Source organism: Aulonocara sp. 'chitande type north' Nkhata Bay, linkage group LG5 (genome assembly GCF_057382095.1).
Source record: "Aulonocara sp. 'chitande type north' Nkhata Bay isolate Kocher_YH1m ecotype deep benthic linkage group LG5, A_spYH_male_GT1.1, whole genome shotgun sequence".
Lineage (NCBI taxonomy): Eukaryota > Metazoa > Chordata > Actinopteri > Cichliformes > Cichlidae > Aulonocara > Aulonocara sp. 'chitande type north' Nkhata Bay.
Genome location: NC_141348.1, coordinates 22,673,763 through 22,690,788, shown reverse-complemented (window position 1 = coordinate 22,690,788; position 17,026 = coordinate 22,673,763). Strand labels below are relative to the sequence as shown.

The following is a 17,026-nucleotide window of genomic DNA, read 5'->3' as shown; positions in this document are numbered from 1 at the left end:
TTGCACGGAAAGGGATTCAGCTGTAATCTGCAATATCTCCTTCACCAAATGTGGGCGAGGACTTCTTTTTCATATAAGAGATTTGTTTGTCAGCTCTGTCAACTTCCAGCTTTCCTTGCCCTTCTTGCCTGACTGAAAAAAGACTGATTGTAAAACTGATATTTAAAGCTCAATTTGGCCGTTTTTACTCCCACTCACTGATTTATTAATAGAGTGCAGCACCCTCTCTCCCTTCTGGGTTTTGTTTTCCATCCCTGCCCCTGTCTGCAAATATCACAGGCTTTGACTACTGTATTTATATCTGTAAAATCTCTAGATGGCTTTGGCATACTTCAAATGCCTTCTTACAGATATCTACCACCCTCTAGTGGGCTTTGTTGAAACACCACTTCCACAGATTTAGGGATGGGTAAAAGTTAATAATATAAGGCACTATAAGTTACTTTCTGGTGCTCTTATGGTGTATGACGAGATGTTATCTCTCAGGCTGTTAATCCAGCACTTCCCCATCAAGACGGGATCTTGCCAAACAAAATGAAAAGGAGCAAGTGGAGCCCTGGCAGTCATCTCCAATGGCTTCACAGACAAATTATTGGGGCAAAATTATTTAATTGTTTTTTTTTTAAATGTTTAATTTTGTAAAATTCAATTAAAAGATTAAATGTAACTTTTCATTTTGAAATGGCTCATTTTTGTGGGGACTTATCACAAACATTAGATATTTAATGTTTTTCGGCTCTAAAGAGAAATATAGCCTCTTCTAGAAGAACTACTCATTTCATAATTTTAACACTAACTTTTTCACTTGACTGTCTGAATTTCAAAGTAAGTTTGACCATATGTGGTTCAGGAAAACCCAAAAAAGGTACACTTGTCCTACTGCACAGGTCTCTACTTGGACTGAAGGAGGAACTCTGCAGACTTCTTTGGAACTGAAGAAACTAAAATAACTGGATGATCCAAAGGAGAGAGTAATAAAATGGATAAGCATAATGTATTCGCAGTTACTACGTTGTATTTTTCTCATTCTTTTAATGCAAAACTTTTAATCACAGTCTGTGCTTGCCATTCTGCAGCCATGCGTTTGGTTAATTAACATACTTTTACAAATAAAGCCAGACAATAACTGAAAAGAAATGATATAAACTGAACTTGCAGGAGTGACAATGCAACGATTAACATTCAACATGGTGAGAACCATCTCGAGGGGACCCTGTAGGTGTCACTGTTATACTTGTTATGTGGTGTAGCTGCTGCAGTGTGAGTGTCATTAGAAGGGCAGAGACAGCAATTCAAAACAGGGGTCATGTGCTGATTTTTCTTTTTTTCGTTTGCTGTCTTATTCCACACCTGTGATCACAACTGAGATCTCAAATGCGGAGACATAACTAAGTCAGGTTAATAATTTCACTGATTTTAATGCTAAATGTGAGACATAACATAGCTGAATTGAAATTGTTAAATAGGAACAGAGGTTAGCTTTATCGTAGATGAATGGACTAACAGTTGCTGTCAGGAATATGGTTTAAGGTGTGTTAAAATACAATCCTTAATCAGAAGCAAAACAAAGAGAGTTTTGCTGTGACATGACTGACGTTGCAGCAGGGCGAGACTTACTGTGGCTGAGAGGACAAAAATTGTCTGTGACATGTCAGCACAGGCTCGCTGTTCTCTCTCACTCTCTTGAGCTCAAGTACATGACATAAATGATGATAAGGTTTCCTACAACTTGAAAAATTACAAAACATTAAAACATCAATAGAGCGCACACTACTGATGAAAGAGGAGACTTGTATTGAAAGGCAGAAGAAAGGTGATTTAGGTGGCTTTAAACGTGGTGTGTTTGTTGACAGATAAGCTGGTCCGAGTATTTAAGAAAACTGCTGATCTTCTGGGATTTTCCCACATGAATATCTCTAGGGTTTACAGCGAATAGTCAGGAAAACCAAAAATATCCAGTGTGTGACAATTCACTGAGCAAAAATGCCTTGTTGATGTCAGAGGAGAATGGCCAGACTGCTTTGAGCTGATAGAAAGGCAACAGTAACTCAAATAACCACAACCAAGGTATGCAGAAGAGCTTCTCTGAATGCACAGCTCATCGAATCTTGATGGGTTACACCAGCAAAAGACCACCATGTGTCAGCTCAGAACAGGCATCTGAAGCTACAGAAGATGGGAAAAAAATGTTATTTGGTCTTATTCAGATGGTAGATTCAGAGTTTGGCGTAAACAACATAAAAACATGGCTCCATCCCACCCTGAATCAGTGCTTTCTTTACACTGGTGGTGGTCGTATGACCCATCCATCCATTTTCTTCTGCTTTTCTATATCAGGGTTGCGGCGTGACTGCAGCTTATTATCCTTTACATTTTGGTTATTCTACAGACGCTTTTTCCGAGCCAATACTTTCTTTAACTGTACGTCAACTTAATGTCACTTTGCGAAGAGAAATATGCCACTGCCAGGATAAAATATCACATTGAACCCAGTAAGTATATTTACTGCAGTAACCCATCATCATCATAGCATCATTTAGTGAAAGATCAGTACATTCAAACCTTAAAACATTTTTAATTTCCACAGACAAAAAGAGAAAACTCAAATATTTTTCTTTTTTTTTTGGTATAATATCTTCATTTCCATGTCACAACAGTCTCTAGTGAGGTAGACTACAACAGGTCAACAGTTTGAAACGCTGGTCTTTAAACTGGTATGTGAAATGACATGAAATAAATACTTCCATGTACAAGGTCTTCAACATGAGGTAGAAACGGTTACAGAGAATGTACAAGATACAAGAAAAGTACATGTGAATCACAAAGATAACAGTGAAGTCTGATTTTCCATCTGCGAACGCCAACACTGACTCCACCCGCTTCACTGAATCAGAGTAACACAAAGAAAAGGCAAATGCTTCCCGCAATGTGTCTTTTGAATGCAGAGCACATCCTGTGTTGATTCACTTGTTGTAACCAAATACTTGTAAAAACCTGGGGTAAGCATAAATCATGATTTACTTAGCACCTCTTTCCTAATCTGAATTTCTTTTCTGGTGAGCTTCTACTTTTTCCCCTTAAACCGCATTCTGAGTAAGATAGTAAAAAAGCACTAAAATGGCTTTTAATTACACTGAATTTCCAATTAGTAAAATTAAAGGGGAATCCATTCACTTTAGATTTGAAGTTCAGCTTTGTAACAACCTAGACATCTCAAGCTCATGTTTCATTTGCCCTCCTGCTTCCACTTAAACAGATTTCTACTTTAAACTGCCAGTTGTGACCAATCACACCTGTTTGTGAATCACCGCATGTGATTAAGAACATTTCTGCCAATTTATGACACCAGAGTTTCACTTTCACTCTGGTGGCTTGTGGCTCAATCGAGTTGGGTTTAGAGGTGCTTAAGGGTCAAAACTGAAGTAAGAGTTTCCTGATTCGTTCATTTAATAGGCTTTTTTTTTTTAAATTTGAGGTTGGCACAGTTCATAAATCAGTGGCATAGCAGAGCAGCAAAGCCCCAGTGCGCTGACAGTGTTGGTATTCAACTTAATTCAACTTGAAGTTAGGGCTAAATTCAAGCTGAATCAAGTGGTTTTAAAATACTGAAATGGTGACTGGATACTTTATTAAGACATTTAATAAAAATATCGCTTATGCACCATATACTGTAGTGTGTGTACATCTTGATATGTGTTTATCAGGAGTGCTTTTCCTTTTCCCCACTGCTAACTACACTAACACTTGACATGCCAATATTTTCTCCACCAAAACCTACTGGAGACTTACATCTATACGTGGAAAAAAAATAGATCTAAAAACATCATTGATGTACGTATGGCATGTCTTTAAAAAAAATATCTGAATTACATTCAACATTTCAGGCCTTGATATAAAAACCTCGAGTTTCCCGGAGCTAAGAAACCATGTAGTGTTTTGTGTGTGTGTGTGAACGCATGTACATGTGTATGTGTACGTGTGCGTTCACACTATTAAAAGGCCTTAAAAGTTCATTGTTTCCCTGAAGTGTCAGCCATGGCATCGTTTTCATCTCGCTCCATTAAAGCTCCCCCACCGACACCCTAAGGTATCAACATACATTCGTAGTTCATCTTTCTGAGGTAACAATATTCTTCCTGAGTATTCAATAACACGATAAATCATCCTTCTGACAGGCAAAAGTAAAGAGAAAAACATATAAAGAAGTCAAATCTAACGACAAGCAGGTAAATTTTAACAAAGTATGTAGCTGAATAAAACTTTTAAGAGGCACTCGCTCAGACGCATATATCCTCTGCTGCAACGTGCGTGCCTGTGCAGCCACACTGAAGCAATAATGAGCTTTTATGTAGCTAACCTGCACTGAGTACATCTTCCCAGTATGTACAATCATCTATGTTTTTCCATTGTACAGTCTGAGATAAAGTTGGGTTAAGGATTAGCAGAAATATCTGTGTGAAGAAGATGCTTTTAAGATGATTGAGCCATACTTGATTTACCCATACTGCGACTTTATGAAGGCTAAATACATTTTCAATGGATTTTCATGAATAAAAGCTATTTAAAGTATTTCCCTACTTCAAAAAAAGAAGAAAAAAAAAGAAAAGAAAAACAAGACAGTTCACCTGCAAATCCAATATATGTATTTTTCCCTCTGTTGTCTAGTGCTGTTCATCAGTCTGGATTATTCAGGTGTGAGTCAACAGTTGTTAACTCTGCATTATAAATAATAGGACTAAATAGCGATGGCCTTGTGATGCTCAAAATAAACAAACAAAGAAGAAACAAACAAACAAACAAACAAACAAAAAACACCTAAAAAAAACAAGCATCAATGTTTTACTGTGGCCAGTTTTCAGTAGGGACTATTTTACATCTGTCTACATACACCAACCAAAAGTAGTGTGTAGCTAGCAAACACCCATCTTGCCATGGGCAGATGCATGGACCACAAGGCAAGTGCCATTTAATTCCATAATTCCAACTAAACTCTAAATTAATACATTGCAGGAAAAATACATAATTTTGATTCTGAGGTCAACTGCCTGTCAAGAAAAGAGTGGCGTCATGTATATTATGACATAATTACGCAGCATAAGCAGCTTGATATCTATAAATGAGACAAAAATGGTAAGTTGGGGAGCAAGGAGAATAATTAATCAGAGGACAAGAGGTCCAGGATAGAAGATAAACATAAACATGGAGATAAAAAAAAAAATCTAAACAAAAGAAAAGTGAAATGAAACCTGAAAACATTCATTTCTCAAGGCCAAGCCAAGCACAAAGACTTACAGCCAGCAGTGTAGTCGGGATTGTGCTGAAGTAGTATGGCATTCTCACCACTTCAGTTATTGCTCTTTTTACTTTTTGGTCATAATGATTTTTTTATTATTAATTTTTTTTGGGGTTTTTTGTGGTGCGATAGAGCATATTGCAGTCAAAGGCCTTTTAAATACATAACGGCCACAAACAATTACACCAACTCCAAAAACAATGTTGCAGTGCTGTTGCCACAGTAGCAGAAAAGGGAATAAATAGGATCCTGAGAGAAACAGACACGCGTACATTTAGACTGTCTTAATGATATCTATGTAGCGAATGCCTCAACCTCACTCCTAAGACTGACCTCAGCCTTACAGGGCAAAACGCCTCTGTGAATCTTTGGGAAAACATGATAAACAAAAACGTTAATGTACAGGAAACACCCGGGAAATTAAATGTTTCATCGACAAATTCAATGTTATTTCCCCGAGTCTGTCAAGGTTAGGAACCCTGGGTGGTTTTTAAGGAGCAAGGGAATCCTTCAATATGCCAACCTGGTCTGTTAGTGCCCTCCAGTGGGGTCCTCAGAGTGTGCGTGAGATGCAGATATCTTCATCTGCATTCTCTGCTGCTGAGGAAAGCTGTGCTCCCCCGATACACTCTCTCCTGCTAGGCCTGATGGCGGGCTGTACTCCCCTGCCCTGACGTAAGGGGGTGATATGAGGGGCTTTCCAGATTTGAAAGACTGTGCATCTGAGGCGGGCACACTCATATCATAACCATTGCCATGCCCGTTGTCGGAAGCTTTGTTGTGACTGTTCCCGTTGCCATATTTTCTATAGCGAGATCCTTCCACCTCTGCTCCCTCTTGTCGTTCCTCTGTCATTTCAAAGGCCTTGCGTTTCAGAGGTACACCTGTCTCGAGCGTCCCTCCAAGGCTGTGAGATGGGTAGTTGTAAGTCCCCCCCACCATGGTAGGCCTAGGGGCCAGAGGAGTGGGAGCGCTAATCCCAGACGGCAGGTAGGACGCACTGGGGCGGCTGTATCCCGAGGACAGGCTGGTTTGGGGGTAGCACCCTGGGGGGTAGTTGTAGACAGGTGGGCTAGGGCTGTAGTTGGACACTAAAGTAGGTGGAGCCTGCAAAGAGTGTAGAGGGGTTGGTGGGAGTGCTGCACTGGGCTGAGGGCAGTATCCTGAAGACAAGTAGGTGCTGTTGTAAGCAGGAGGGTATTCCTGAGATGATGGAGCACTGCACGAGCCAGCACCACTAAAGCCTGGCTCAGGGGCCAAATTACTGCTCACCACTGTTACACTTCCTGTAGTCGGGATCCCCACAGAGGCAGGGGCCACCTTGGTGCCAGTGAGTGCCTCAAGTCCAGGGTAACAGTCCATGCCTTGAGCCAGAGTCCAGGGCTCAGAGTCTGATTTTAAGAAAGTCCCATGCTCTGCGTAAGCTCCCGTAGCAGGGCGGTCCAGGCCTGAGTACTTCTCAGCGTAGCGCTTGAGCAGAGAAGAAGCACTAAGGGCTGATATGTCGTCACTGGCCCAAGGATAACTTGTAGGGGCGTAGCTTCGGCGAGGACCTGTAGCGTAGGGGTCGTGCTTGTGGGCAGACGGTGGCGAGGTGGTGGAGGTGACATCTAAGTGCTGTTCAGGCCACTGAGATAAAGGGGCGGCGTGCTCCGGAGACCAGTGCATCTTTAACAAACCTGACAAACAAGAACAAAGATGTTATTTCACATAATCTCAGAATAATAACCCTGATCAGATAACATTTCTACACCTACTTTATGGTATTTAGCTCTTCACAGGGATTCCAATTTCTTCTAAAGAAGACAAGATCTTATATCTGCCCTCATAATCACCTTGCAACGCTGGCTCTTTTCCACAGTTTTGTCAATGCTTAGCCCATGTCCTTCTAAACAGTCTCTACCAGGCGGAGGCCAACTGCTCTAATCTGTATGAGAAGCTACCAACATAGCCCCCAGCCTGGTCTCCACGGCGATAAGCCTCTATCAGCCTGCACACTGCCCTCTGCCTTCGTCTCTCTCACATTGGGGCCATTGTATTTTCTCTTTGAGTCTCTTAGCCCACAAAGCCACCCCCACCAAGCGTGTGATCTAATTCGGCCCAAACCTCAGGGGTCTGCTGGACGGGGGGGGGGGGGGGGGGGGGAGAGAGAGGTAGACTAGCTTTTCTCCAAATTACACAGAGACTGTCCCACTAGCATCTATGGACACTGAAGTGTGTGTCATTAGTGAAGTGACTGACTGATGAGTGAAAAATGACAGATTTTTGATTACACACGCACATTTGCACAGAGTAATCCGCTGGTTTAGTGGCTCAGGGTTTGTCTTTTTGAACTGGCATTAAGCTGACATTCCACACATTGCAGAGTATTACTAAAGTGTCCTGACCCCAGGCTTTGACCAGAGGGGCTTCCTTGCAACCACTGGACAGCTTTATTGATTTCTGATACTGCATCAATATACAGTACTGGACAAACATGGTACCATCCTACGGGCACTGGCCATTTACTTGTTGTGTCACATCAAGTTATCACAGTCTAAATGTTCGAAGAAAGTCTAATGGAGATGTTGGAACAAGATAATAGTTTCTGCTGTGTAAAACCTGAACCATGAAGTAACTGCAAGAAAAACTCTACTTTTGTGAAACTGTATTTTAGTGAACATCTAACAAATTTAAAAAAATAAATTATATATCAGTTTGCATATGCAGGTTTTGATTTGTATCATGTTTGCTACATCTGACATTTCTGTGCAATGTATTGCTTAAAAATGAACTTCTGTAATTTATTTAGGTTTTCACTCATGTCTGGTCTGAAACTGTCTGCAAGTGGATTATACCAGGTTGGGTCATATGTCCACACGGACCACCAGATGGGTCGCTAAACGGTCCACACGTTGATCCCTAAATTAAATGATCCTTCAGCCTAATAATCCCTCTCATCCATTCCAGGGATAGCAAGTGCTCTTGTCTGGCACAAGCTCCACCCTTGAGCTGAGAAATCCCCACGCTCCAGGGAATTCTGACCCGTCACGGTGCACAAAAACATTACACATTCAAAACAGCAAACACAGGCATCAAAACCTACCTAAACAAAATAACTTGACCTAACCCTGAGAATTATTAGTCATACACCTGTACACTAGACAGACTCGTATTCTGTTTAGTTCTGAGTGTGGGTTTTTAAATAGTATTTCACAAGCCCCAAGGGAGTAGGGGTCGTCTAAGCCTCTGTGCCTGCTGTGTTGTGAATGATATTCCATATTTCTATACAATGCCAATGAATGACTCAGTCTTTCATGTCAACATCAAATCCCCCAAAATGTATCTGAAGGAGATTAAGGGATAAAAAAAGAGCACTTGTGAGGAAGAAGCCCTCATGACATGTTTCCGGGGTGTTTGTTACTGTCATGTTTTTAAGGTCATTCACATTAACAGAACCACAAGTGTGAAAAGTTTATAAATGTGTGTTGATAACGGCTCTACCGAGATCTCCACTTTGTCGTATTTGAATTCATAATCTTGATGCTCCTCGATGGCAAACTTTCAATTAGATTTATTGGAAAAATGTGAGCAATTGCTATAGTTACCTAATAGAGAGACAGATATTTTGTGCTTGATTTCTTTAGCAGGTTTGCACTAGTTGAACTGACAAGAACTTAGCTGAAGAGAGCACAACTACTCGATTACATGCTAATTAGTATACTGTACTTAACGATTGCTTATTTCTTGAGCTGCTTCATCATAAGCTGCCATTTATTTTATTTTCAACATGTGAGCTCTTCATTTTCCTTTGTGTCTACTTAGACTTTACTTCACTTTGTCTTTTTTCAATGTGAACAAACTATATGTTACTTGCATGCTTAAAATATTTGATAAATCCAAAGGAAATTTACAACCAATTTCTGATTTCATGGCAGACGAACAGCTAAAAGAAACAAAAGGAAAAAAAAGAAATATGACCCAGTGTTTGATTTATGTCTGCATAGAAGGAGTTTATAAGAAACTGCTCACAGTAGGCTCAACACTACAAAAGCACTAGTGCAAATGGGAAGTGCAAATACAATCAGTTCAGTTTAATTCAATTCAATTCAATTTTATTTATATAGCACCAAATCACAACAATGGTCACCTCAACTGCTTTATATTGTATGAGCAAGCACTTGGTGAGAAGGGGAAGGAAAAACTCCATAGGTTGTCCTTTCTCGTATGTAGCACAGAGCAGGGGACAGTGTGTGTCATTTGTGTTCTCACATCTGAAAATACTCTGGGCTACCATGGCTCTCACTGAACAACAGCTCAGAGAGGATCCTATGATCCTATGTTGGATCAGCGGAAGAGGATGGATGGTTGTTTTTGCCAATCCCACTGAGAATCTGTGTCCCGCTTTGTAAAGCTTCCAGCTCAATACTGCATTTTTCTTTATTACATATAAAACTATTAAACAAGATTACTGACATATGTGTGAAGATAATCTGCAATGTGAGATTTTTGGCATTTTTAAAAAAATGAAATGGCTTCATGGAATTATTCTCATATAAATTCATAGCTGGCCAACATCAATGACATATAGTGGTGGCCATCAGTGTGGTATTCACTGATCATACTGATTGCAGGCATGTGGCAACCATTTTTCCATGTTGTCTTCAGTCTAGTTCTCTAACGACATCTCCACCACTGGCTCTATAATTTAGCCAAGGCTCATTTGAGCGCGGTGATCTACTATTTCTGGAACCTTCACCAATTTTGGCAAAAGGAATTTAAAACCTGAAGACATGGAAAGATCCCCCTGAGATGAGAAGATGAAGAGTTAACAGGTGAGTCTGTCTGTCAAGAACCAGACTGAGAAAAGTACCTGAGTTAATGATGGATTAGAGCACATGAGGCTTATGGGAGCGTTAGCGCGTGTTTAAGCTAACAGTCAGCTCCAAGAATTAAAGAAGCATCACTTGCAAACTCACTCTCAATCCTGGCGGTAACTTTCACAACATAACATAACACAAGTCTTTACATTACATTTTCAAAATAACTTCATAGTTATTTTTCATTCTCATCTCTTCATAATTTTCCAAATTAATAACATATGGCAGCTACATCAGGAAAAAAGTATTTTTATTCATATTTAGGCAAAAAAAAAAAAAGATTCTTGAACTTTATTTTTGAAACACATACTTTTCAAAGAGTTTGTTCCATGTCCACTTAAAGCTGGACAACATGTGTTTTGACCTTTGAATTTTGTATGGAGTGACACATAAGTGTCCAATGTAGTGGTTTATGTGCAAGTATGCCCTCAACACTGACACAAATACAAGAAAACAGCCTTTGAATAACTGTCCAATGTAGTGACCACAATGCGCGAAAGGGTTAATGAGTATATTTCATTGCTTATTTATATATTCTGTATTTATATAGGTATATATTTGCTATATTTATGCATATTCTCTTTTTCCTGTTTATTTTTTACTCTAACTTCTTACTATGCAAATTTCTGTTGGTGTTCTGCTACTGGAAACAGAATTTCTTTAAGTAATCTTCAGGAAAAGTTCTCCATTCTTCTTGCAGGACATTCAAAGCTTCTCACTGATGTTCATAATTCCATCAAGGCCTGTAAAAATACTTATGCCTAAATCTTATGCCTGGCTCTTTTATCTTTGACATTTTTGCAGGTTTAACTAAAGAAATTGGAACAATGATGTGATTTTTATTGCAGGTTGCTTGCAACAAAGTGACTATAGATAGAATTTAAAATCAGTTCTTGAAGTTGTTTAATAAGTATAGACACAACACTGGTTCATTCCTTGAGTTTGGTGCCTTTTTATGACCGAACGATTCATAGGTCAGTGTTAAGTGCCTAAACAAACAAAGAAACATTCCTCTGAAAATGCTCAGGCCCAAGGACTGGACTGAAAATGAGTGAAAAAGCAGCCCATGCCCAAAGAAAAACTTTACAAAACCTCCAGAAAGCCTGAAGAGCTTTTGCTCAAGCCCACTTTGAAAATGACATGAAAGTCTGGCTCATGTCGATACACAGACTAGATCTACTTTATAATATTAATATTCCCGATAATAAGCTGGCTAGAACATTTCTGAGATGACTCAAAAACAGGAAAACAAAGTTAACTGCTATGCATGCAGGAAACGCTGACTCTTATGTTCAAAGGTGCATGTAACCAGAAATCTTTTGCAAACTAAATTGCTGTTACTATGACACCCCACTCGAGTCCTGTGTTTACATGTCTTTGCAATAAGAGACAATGAAACTGACTGAAAGCAGGAAGTCAAGTCAAGTCACACAAAAACGCACTGACGAACTCAGAGTTCACTACACAGAAAAATGTGCCTTGCATCAGTGTGTAATCATGTGTGCTGTGTGTTTAAAGACAGCCAAAGACAAACACATAAGGTGATTCTAATCTGAGACAGATGAGTGCTTAAAGTGTATAGAAACGCATCTATGCACAGTTAAAATGTAACTTGTTCTCTCACCTGCTTTGAGTGGTCACTAAGACTGGATGCCTATAAACTCCAGCCGCATTGCTTTTTTGAATAAATGGTCCCCAGCCATCAACAACCACCACCGGAACCAGTTTCAGTGCTCTAATTTGGATGTGACTATTATAATGACTTGTACATTTCAAAAACTCTGACAAAACTGCTTGAATTTTTCTTTTCTGCAATTCTGCAACTCTGTGTGTCAGTGGAGGCTAGCTTGACTCCCAGTCCACTGCATGGTCAGTATGAGTAATTAGGGGTTAATTAGATGGAAGTATATGTGGGGGAAGGGGCTAGCTGAAATGAGATTTAGGGGGTTGTGAGGAATAAGAGATGGGTGACTGGCTGGATGGAGAGTGGACACAAAAATCACCCTTCTGCAGCTGTAGGGTCTCTGTAAGTGCTTTCAGTCCACCCACAATAAACAAAGACACCCCCTGAAGACGGAAAATCCAAAATACACACACACAAAAATACACACACACAAAAATGCACACACACAAGCTGCAGCAAACTACAGTCTTATATTGTGTTTTTTCCATGGAGGGTTCAGCTTCAGCTGGCCAGCACGCAGATGGACTCTCGGTCATTGGTTGAGTCAAGCTGCTGGAATGCCAGGAATCTAACCTGAGATCTATTTACAAAGCACATATCCTTTCCATGCACTCAGCACGCCTTGTCTATTCCCAGGCTAAAGGAAGCGAGGGAGAAAACACAAAGAGAGAACGTGATTCCTTACAGTGCTGACAAATGACCTTGTAGCCTGTTTGCACATTACTGAGTGATTTGTATTAGTTAGAAGTTGATTCATGCCACTGCCAAGATCAATACACATCAGAGGAGAAACGGTATACGAGTTTACAAGGAGAATGTCACGCCAGCTGAGATGAACAATGAAATGCACGCACTTTACCCATATATCCCTGTGTTTCAAGCTAACGGTATAAATTAGTGTTATAGTCCTGTGAGCACTGACCAAGAAAAAAAAACTGGGTGTGCAGTCAGTGGGAAGGAGAAGACCCTCCCTCCCTCTCTCTTCCTTTTATTTCCCCTTCCCCCTTTTCTCCAGGCCTGCACACTACACCAGGCCATGCTGCTGTCAGCCAATCAAATACTGTACCAGGTCTGATTCAGACTTTAAACATCCCTAACCTGAAAGCTATTTGAAAGCTCCAAAGCCAAATGAGAAGATCAAACTATGCCAACCACAGAGTTTGACACAGTTTGATCTCTGAATCACGACACAGCTGGTTTCAGCTCGATCATTTGAATCCTCCGTTCCCTCTCATTTAATTTCTCTTTTCTCTCACTCGCATTTTGTTCATTCTTCCTATCCCTCCTGCTATCTGCGCAATAGCAAAGACCAGACTCTGTGTCCCAGCCTGTGTGGTCAGTTTCCCTTCCCCCACTCCTCTAAGCTCACACACTCACATGTGGCAGAGGTTGGCCTGGCCCCTCTTTGCTTATTGTGTCCACTCATATATCAGGCTGCAGCTGACCAGTCCCTCCTTCTACATCTTCTCCATCTGTCCTTCACTTTGCTCTTTCTCTGTCGTTTTCCCCACCGGCGCCGCACATCTACACTATAACACCTAATAAGGAGCCGCGGCTTGTTGCACTTTCTTTTAACAAGCTTTTGCGATTATTAAGCAGGGCTGATGCATGCGTGTGGAGACAGAGGGTGATGTTTATGCGCCCCACTACAACAGCACTAATGAGAGGCTGTTGACACCAGGTTACTAACGATCTGGCTTTCATTCACAGAACTGCTTCACCCTGGTAACGGGCGGCTAAAACGCGCTAACGCCGCTCATCACTCTCACATTATCATCATTAAGGACAAACAATCGCAGTCACCCACACCTTAACGAGCTGTGATTGTTTCCTTATTTGTGTTTGGGAATTGATCTGAAATTTGTCAGTGTGTGTGACACGTGACTGGAGGTGGTGCGGTTGGGAGTAAAAAATAAAATGCCAGAATGTGAGCGTGTTTAGTTTCTATGAGTAGAAAACTGACACACTGCTGTGAGTTGCTTTTGAGGAAGGAATGTGACACGTAGATGTTACCAGAGCTTCTTTCTACACAGACAGCCCCATCGTTGTGCCTCGCGAGACGTCAGAGACGAAGTATCGTGACATTTTGCTGTTTGTTAGCTGCTGCTTCTCTGTGCAGTTGCTTTAGAATACACAAAACATCCAGCGGTAAATCCCTGTTGCATTATTCCAATCAGGTTAGTGTTGTAATCCTGTTAAAGCTGGTCCTGATCAATAAGCCGGTCAGTCAATACAGGTATATTTAACAGTCTAGATAGGAACCTCGCATAATCAGTACACATATGAGTAAGGGAGGGGCTATTCTGTGACATGTTTACATGATCTGAATATATTTTGCTTTTACATACTCAAGTAACAAACAAGTATTTTGTGGAAATGCCTTCCAAATGTGTCAACTCTTTACCACGTCTGGTAAAAATACAACTGGAGTTTATTCAGATTGAACATGTGTACTGCCCTAAACCTGAGACCTAAAGCCTGTTCAAGCACACATTCATTCTGCAAAATATGTGTGGCGTTTCTAAAAAGACAAACATCTGCTGTCTGTTTGGTCTCAAAAAACAGTGTCTGAACACTTTCTGTGAAATTCCTCAATGCAAAGCCTGGAGACTCAGCTGTTAAAGGCTTCAGGGTATCTGCCTTCTCAACATGACTGCTCAAGAGATCCCCCTCCCTTCACCCCAGCAATTCGCTTCCCACTGCATATCCACAGGAGATGAGTTCTGGACAAAAGAGGGGCCTGAAGAAGAATGTGTACAGGAAAACAAACTCAAGCAGAACTGGAGCATGGTATGCACGTACAACATGATGCATTCATCCAATAAGTGTCTCCCAAATGCAAACCAAAAAAATTAAAGACTTACTGTATGGGGTGACAGGACTGAGCATTCTGCAGCCCTGGTCCCAGGTGAAGAGGAGAGGACCAGGTCCACTTGGTGCTAGTGAGGGCCCAGCTGCATGCTTCAGGGTCTTCCTGGGTTACCGCTGTTGCTTCTGCTGCTTTTGGCTGTACTGCTGCTGGTAAAGGCTAGTGAGTGGCCTCCTGTACTGCTTCATGGTTCATCTCATAGTTCAACACCACTCTGACACATTGCCACCTGAAGAATGCAAACAAGTCAGTGTCAGAGCCAGCAGACACCTTGTCCTGGTTTAATTGCTGTCGCTTGATTCTAATAGATTTTACGAAAATAATGATAATTAAAAATAAAAGTCATGCTTACTCGCTTACACCGTAGAGCAATATTAATATTCGTTTATTTTACTGCAAACCTTCTAACAAAAAAAGTAAAATATTTGTTGTCATGTAAGCTGTTATTGAGTGGTAATGAGCTTTGCATGTATTTTCATTGCGCTTGCTTTTCTGGTTCTTTCCTTAGCTGTGCGCACAGACACAAGCGCACAAGAGAGACTGAAAGTCGAACACTGACACAGCGCTTTACCCTGTGACTACAAGACGGTAAAGCACGGTTTTCATTATAAAACTGCAAACCAACAGAGGAAAGAGAACTCCATGCTGCCCTCTCTAATGCTGAATAGTTCAAGGAAATTTAGGGCAAAAAATGCGTCCAAAGTGCACGCACTTAAAGCAGGCACCAAACAGTCGACACAGAAGGCCAGCTAATTAGAGTTTAATACATATGAAGACAAGGGGAAAAGATGGAAGATAAATTGAAGTAATCTAAGTAAAAACGAAAATCACGACATTTACCGTAAGGAAAAGAGAGAACATCAGAAAGGACCGAAATGTGCAGGCAGCAGCGGAAACATTGTCATTACTGCTGAAGGGAAACCAAAATCTATTTTTTCCTAATAAGTGAGTAAATGGTTACAGACCTGACCATGCCTGGATTTGCCCGATGAGTGTTTCAGTTTGGGAAGTAATCCACTACTCCACAAATTGTAACAGAAGGTCTCTCGCCCTCTCTCTCTGCGTATGTGTGCATGTGTGTGTGTGTATGTGTGTGTCAGTGTGTTTGAGCCTCTTCTGGGATCCTATCCTTTTCTCCTACACTCCCTCGCTCGCCCTCCAGCTCGCCCCCCTCCCCGCCCTCGCTCTCCCTCGCCTGGTGACAACAGAGCAGCGCACGCATCCCCTCCCCCAAGCACGCCACCCCTCCCCCTCCGTCTCCCTTCTCTTTTGTTAAAACTATTTCAGCAGGAAGGGAGAGAGAGGGAAAAAGTGACCAATCATGCAGTGTCAGAGAAGAGCCTATTTCCCCCCCTGCGGTGTGTGTGCATGCGTCTATGTGTGTCTCTGCCTGAGTGCACATGTACCATTTCTGCACGTGCGGATTTGGAGGATTGATAAGACTTGCATGGGTGGCTGCATGCTTTTGGTTACAAACCTTCAGTCTGATGAATGGGCATGTTGGGACACATGCAGATGTGCAAAAAAAATTGAATTTTCTCCTTCACTGATCACATGAGAAGTTCAGTTATTGCCAATGACTTTTATTGATCTGGTACATTGATCTTAGTGTTGTTTGTAAGGTGGGGGCTGAAATGGCCATGTCAGTATTACCTAATTCCTCTGGCACACCATCCCCCCACTATACACAAATACACACATTCACACAGTAGCCTGCACACATGCATGGACGGCAGCAAACGACCTCCACATTGGCCTCAAACCTTTGGCCAAGAAGTGAGTTAATTTCTTCAACTGTAATTTATCAACATGGTTATAATGTGCAGACATAGTTTTGTTTGTAATATTGTCTCACTGAACACTCTCCACTCATGGTACGGTGTTGGAAAACCCTCTAAAACCCTGCAGGGCTTACCTCTTCTCTTTTGGTTGTGAGGCAGTAACCACATGAGCAATGTGACATGTGGGAGATGCACTTCAGAGGATGGCCGTACACAGGACAAACTTACTTCAATCTTTTTAGAGCATAATCCCAAAACAAAACAGACAGTTTCCCTTCAGTAACACTTTATATTAAGGTTCTTGCGATAGGTAACAAGGTGCTCACAGTCCGATCCGAACTAGTTTCAGTATGATGACTAAAAATGAAGTGAGACTGATGGATCTCAGCACTGTTACAATAAAGATGGTCAAGTCAGACCTTTGGACCAAAGTGAGGATCATATATCATATATCACTGCAACAAGGGAATTTGATCCATTTATTTCTGTACTTAAAAAAACCCAACAACTAATATGGCTGTGAAGAGGTAATTAGTGAAA

At 41.1% G+C, this 17,026-nt stretch overlaps 1 protein-coding gene across 3 annotated transcripts; it reads right to left on the bottom strand.

Moving 5' to 3' along the window:
- Positions 1-1,061: 1,061 nt before the first annotated feature.
- Positions 1,062-15,801, bottom strand: LOC147330544 (fidgetin-like protein 2). 3 transcript variants are annotated; one of them, XM_086292192.1, is made up of 3 exons: positions 15,671-15,801; positions 14,701-14,934; positions 1,062-6,972 (listed from the first exon to the last, which is right to left on the bottom strand). In XM_086292192.1, the coding sequence occupies exons 2-3, from the start codon at positions 14,723-14,725 to the stop codon at positions 5,825-5,827; spliced, it is 1,173 nt and encodes a 390-aa protein (XP_086148318.1). In that variant the 5' UTR covers positions 14,726-14,934; positions 15,671-15,801; the 3' UTR covers positions 1,062-5,824. The 3 variants fall into 3 exon arrangements, with proteins under 3 accessions (XP_086148318.1, XP_086148321.1, XP_086148319.1); XM_086292195.1 differs by lacking the exons at positions 14,701-14,934; positions 15,671-15,801 and adding an exon at positions 7,129-7,180; XM_086292193.1 differs by lacking the exons at positions 14,701-14,934; positions 15,671-15,801 and adding an exon at positions 7,051-7,160.
- Between the last annotated feature and the right edge of the window lie 1,225 nt (positions 15,802-17,026).

Excerpts from the sequence above, each read along its gene's own strand:
- LOC147330544 (XM_086292192.1), bottom strand. The coding sequence starts at position 14,725 with ATGCTCAGTCCTGTCACCCCATACA. Across the intron at positions 6,973-14,700 it reads CAGTCCTGTCACCCCATACA|GTTTGTTAAAGATGCACTGG; the intron begins GTAAGTCTTTAA and ends CTTGTTTGTCAG.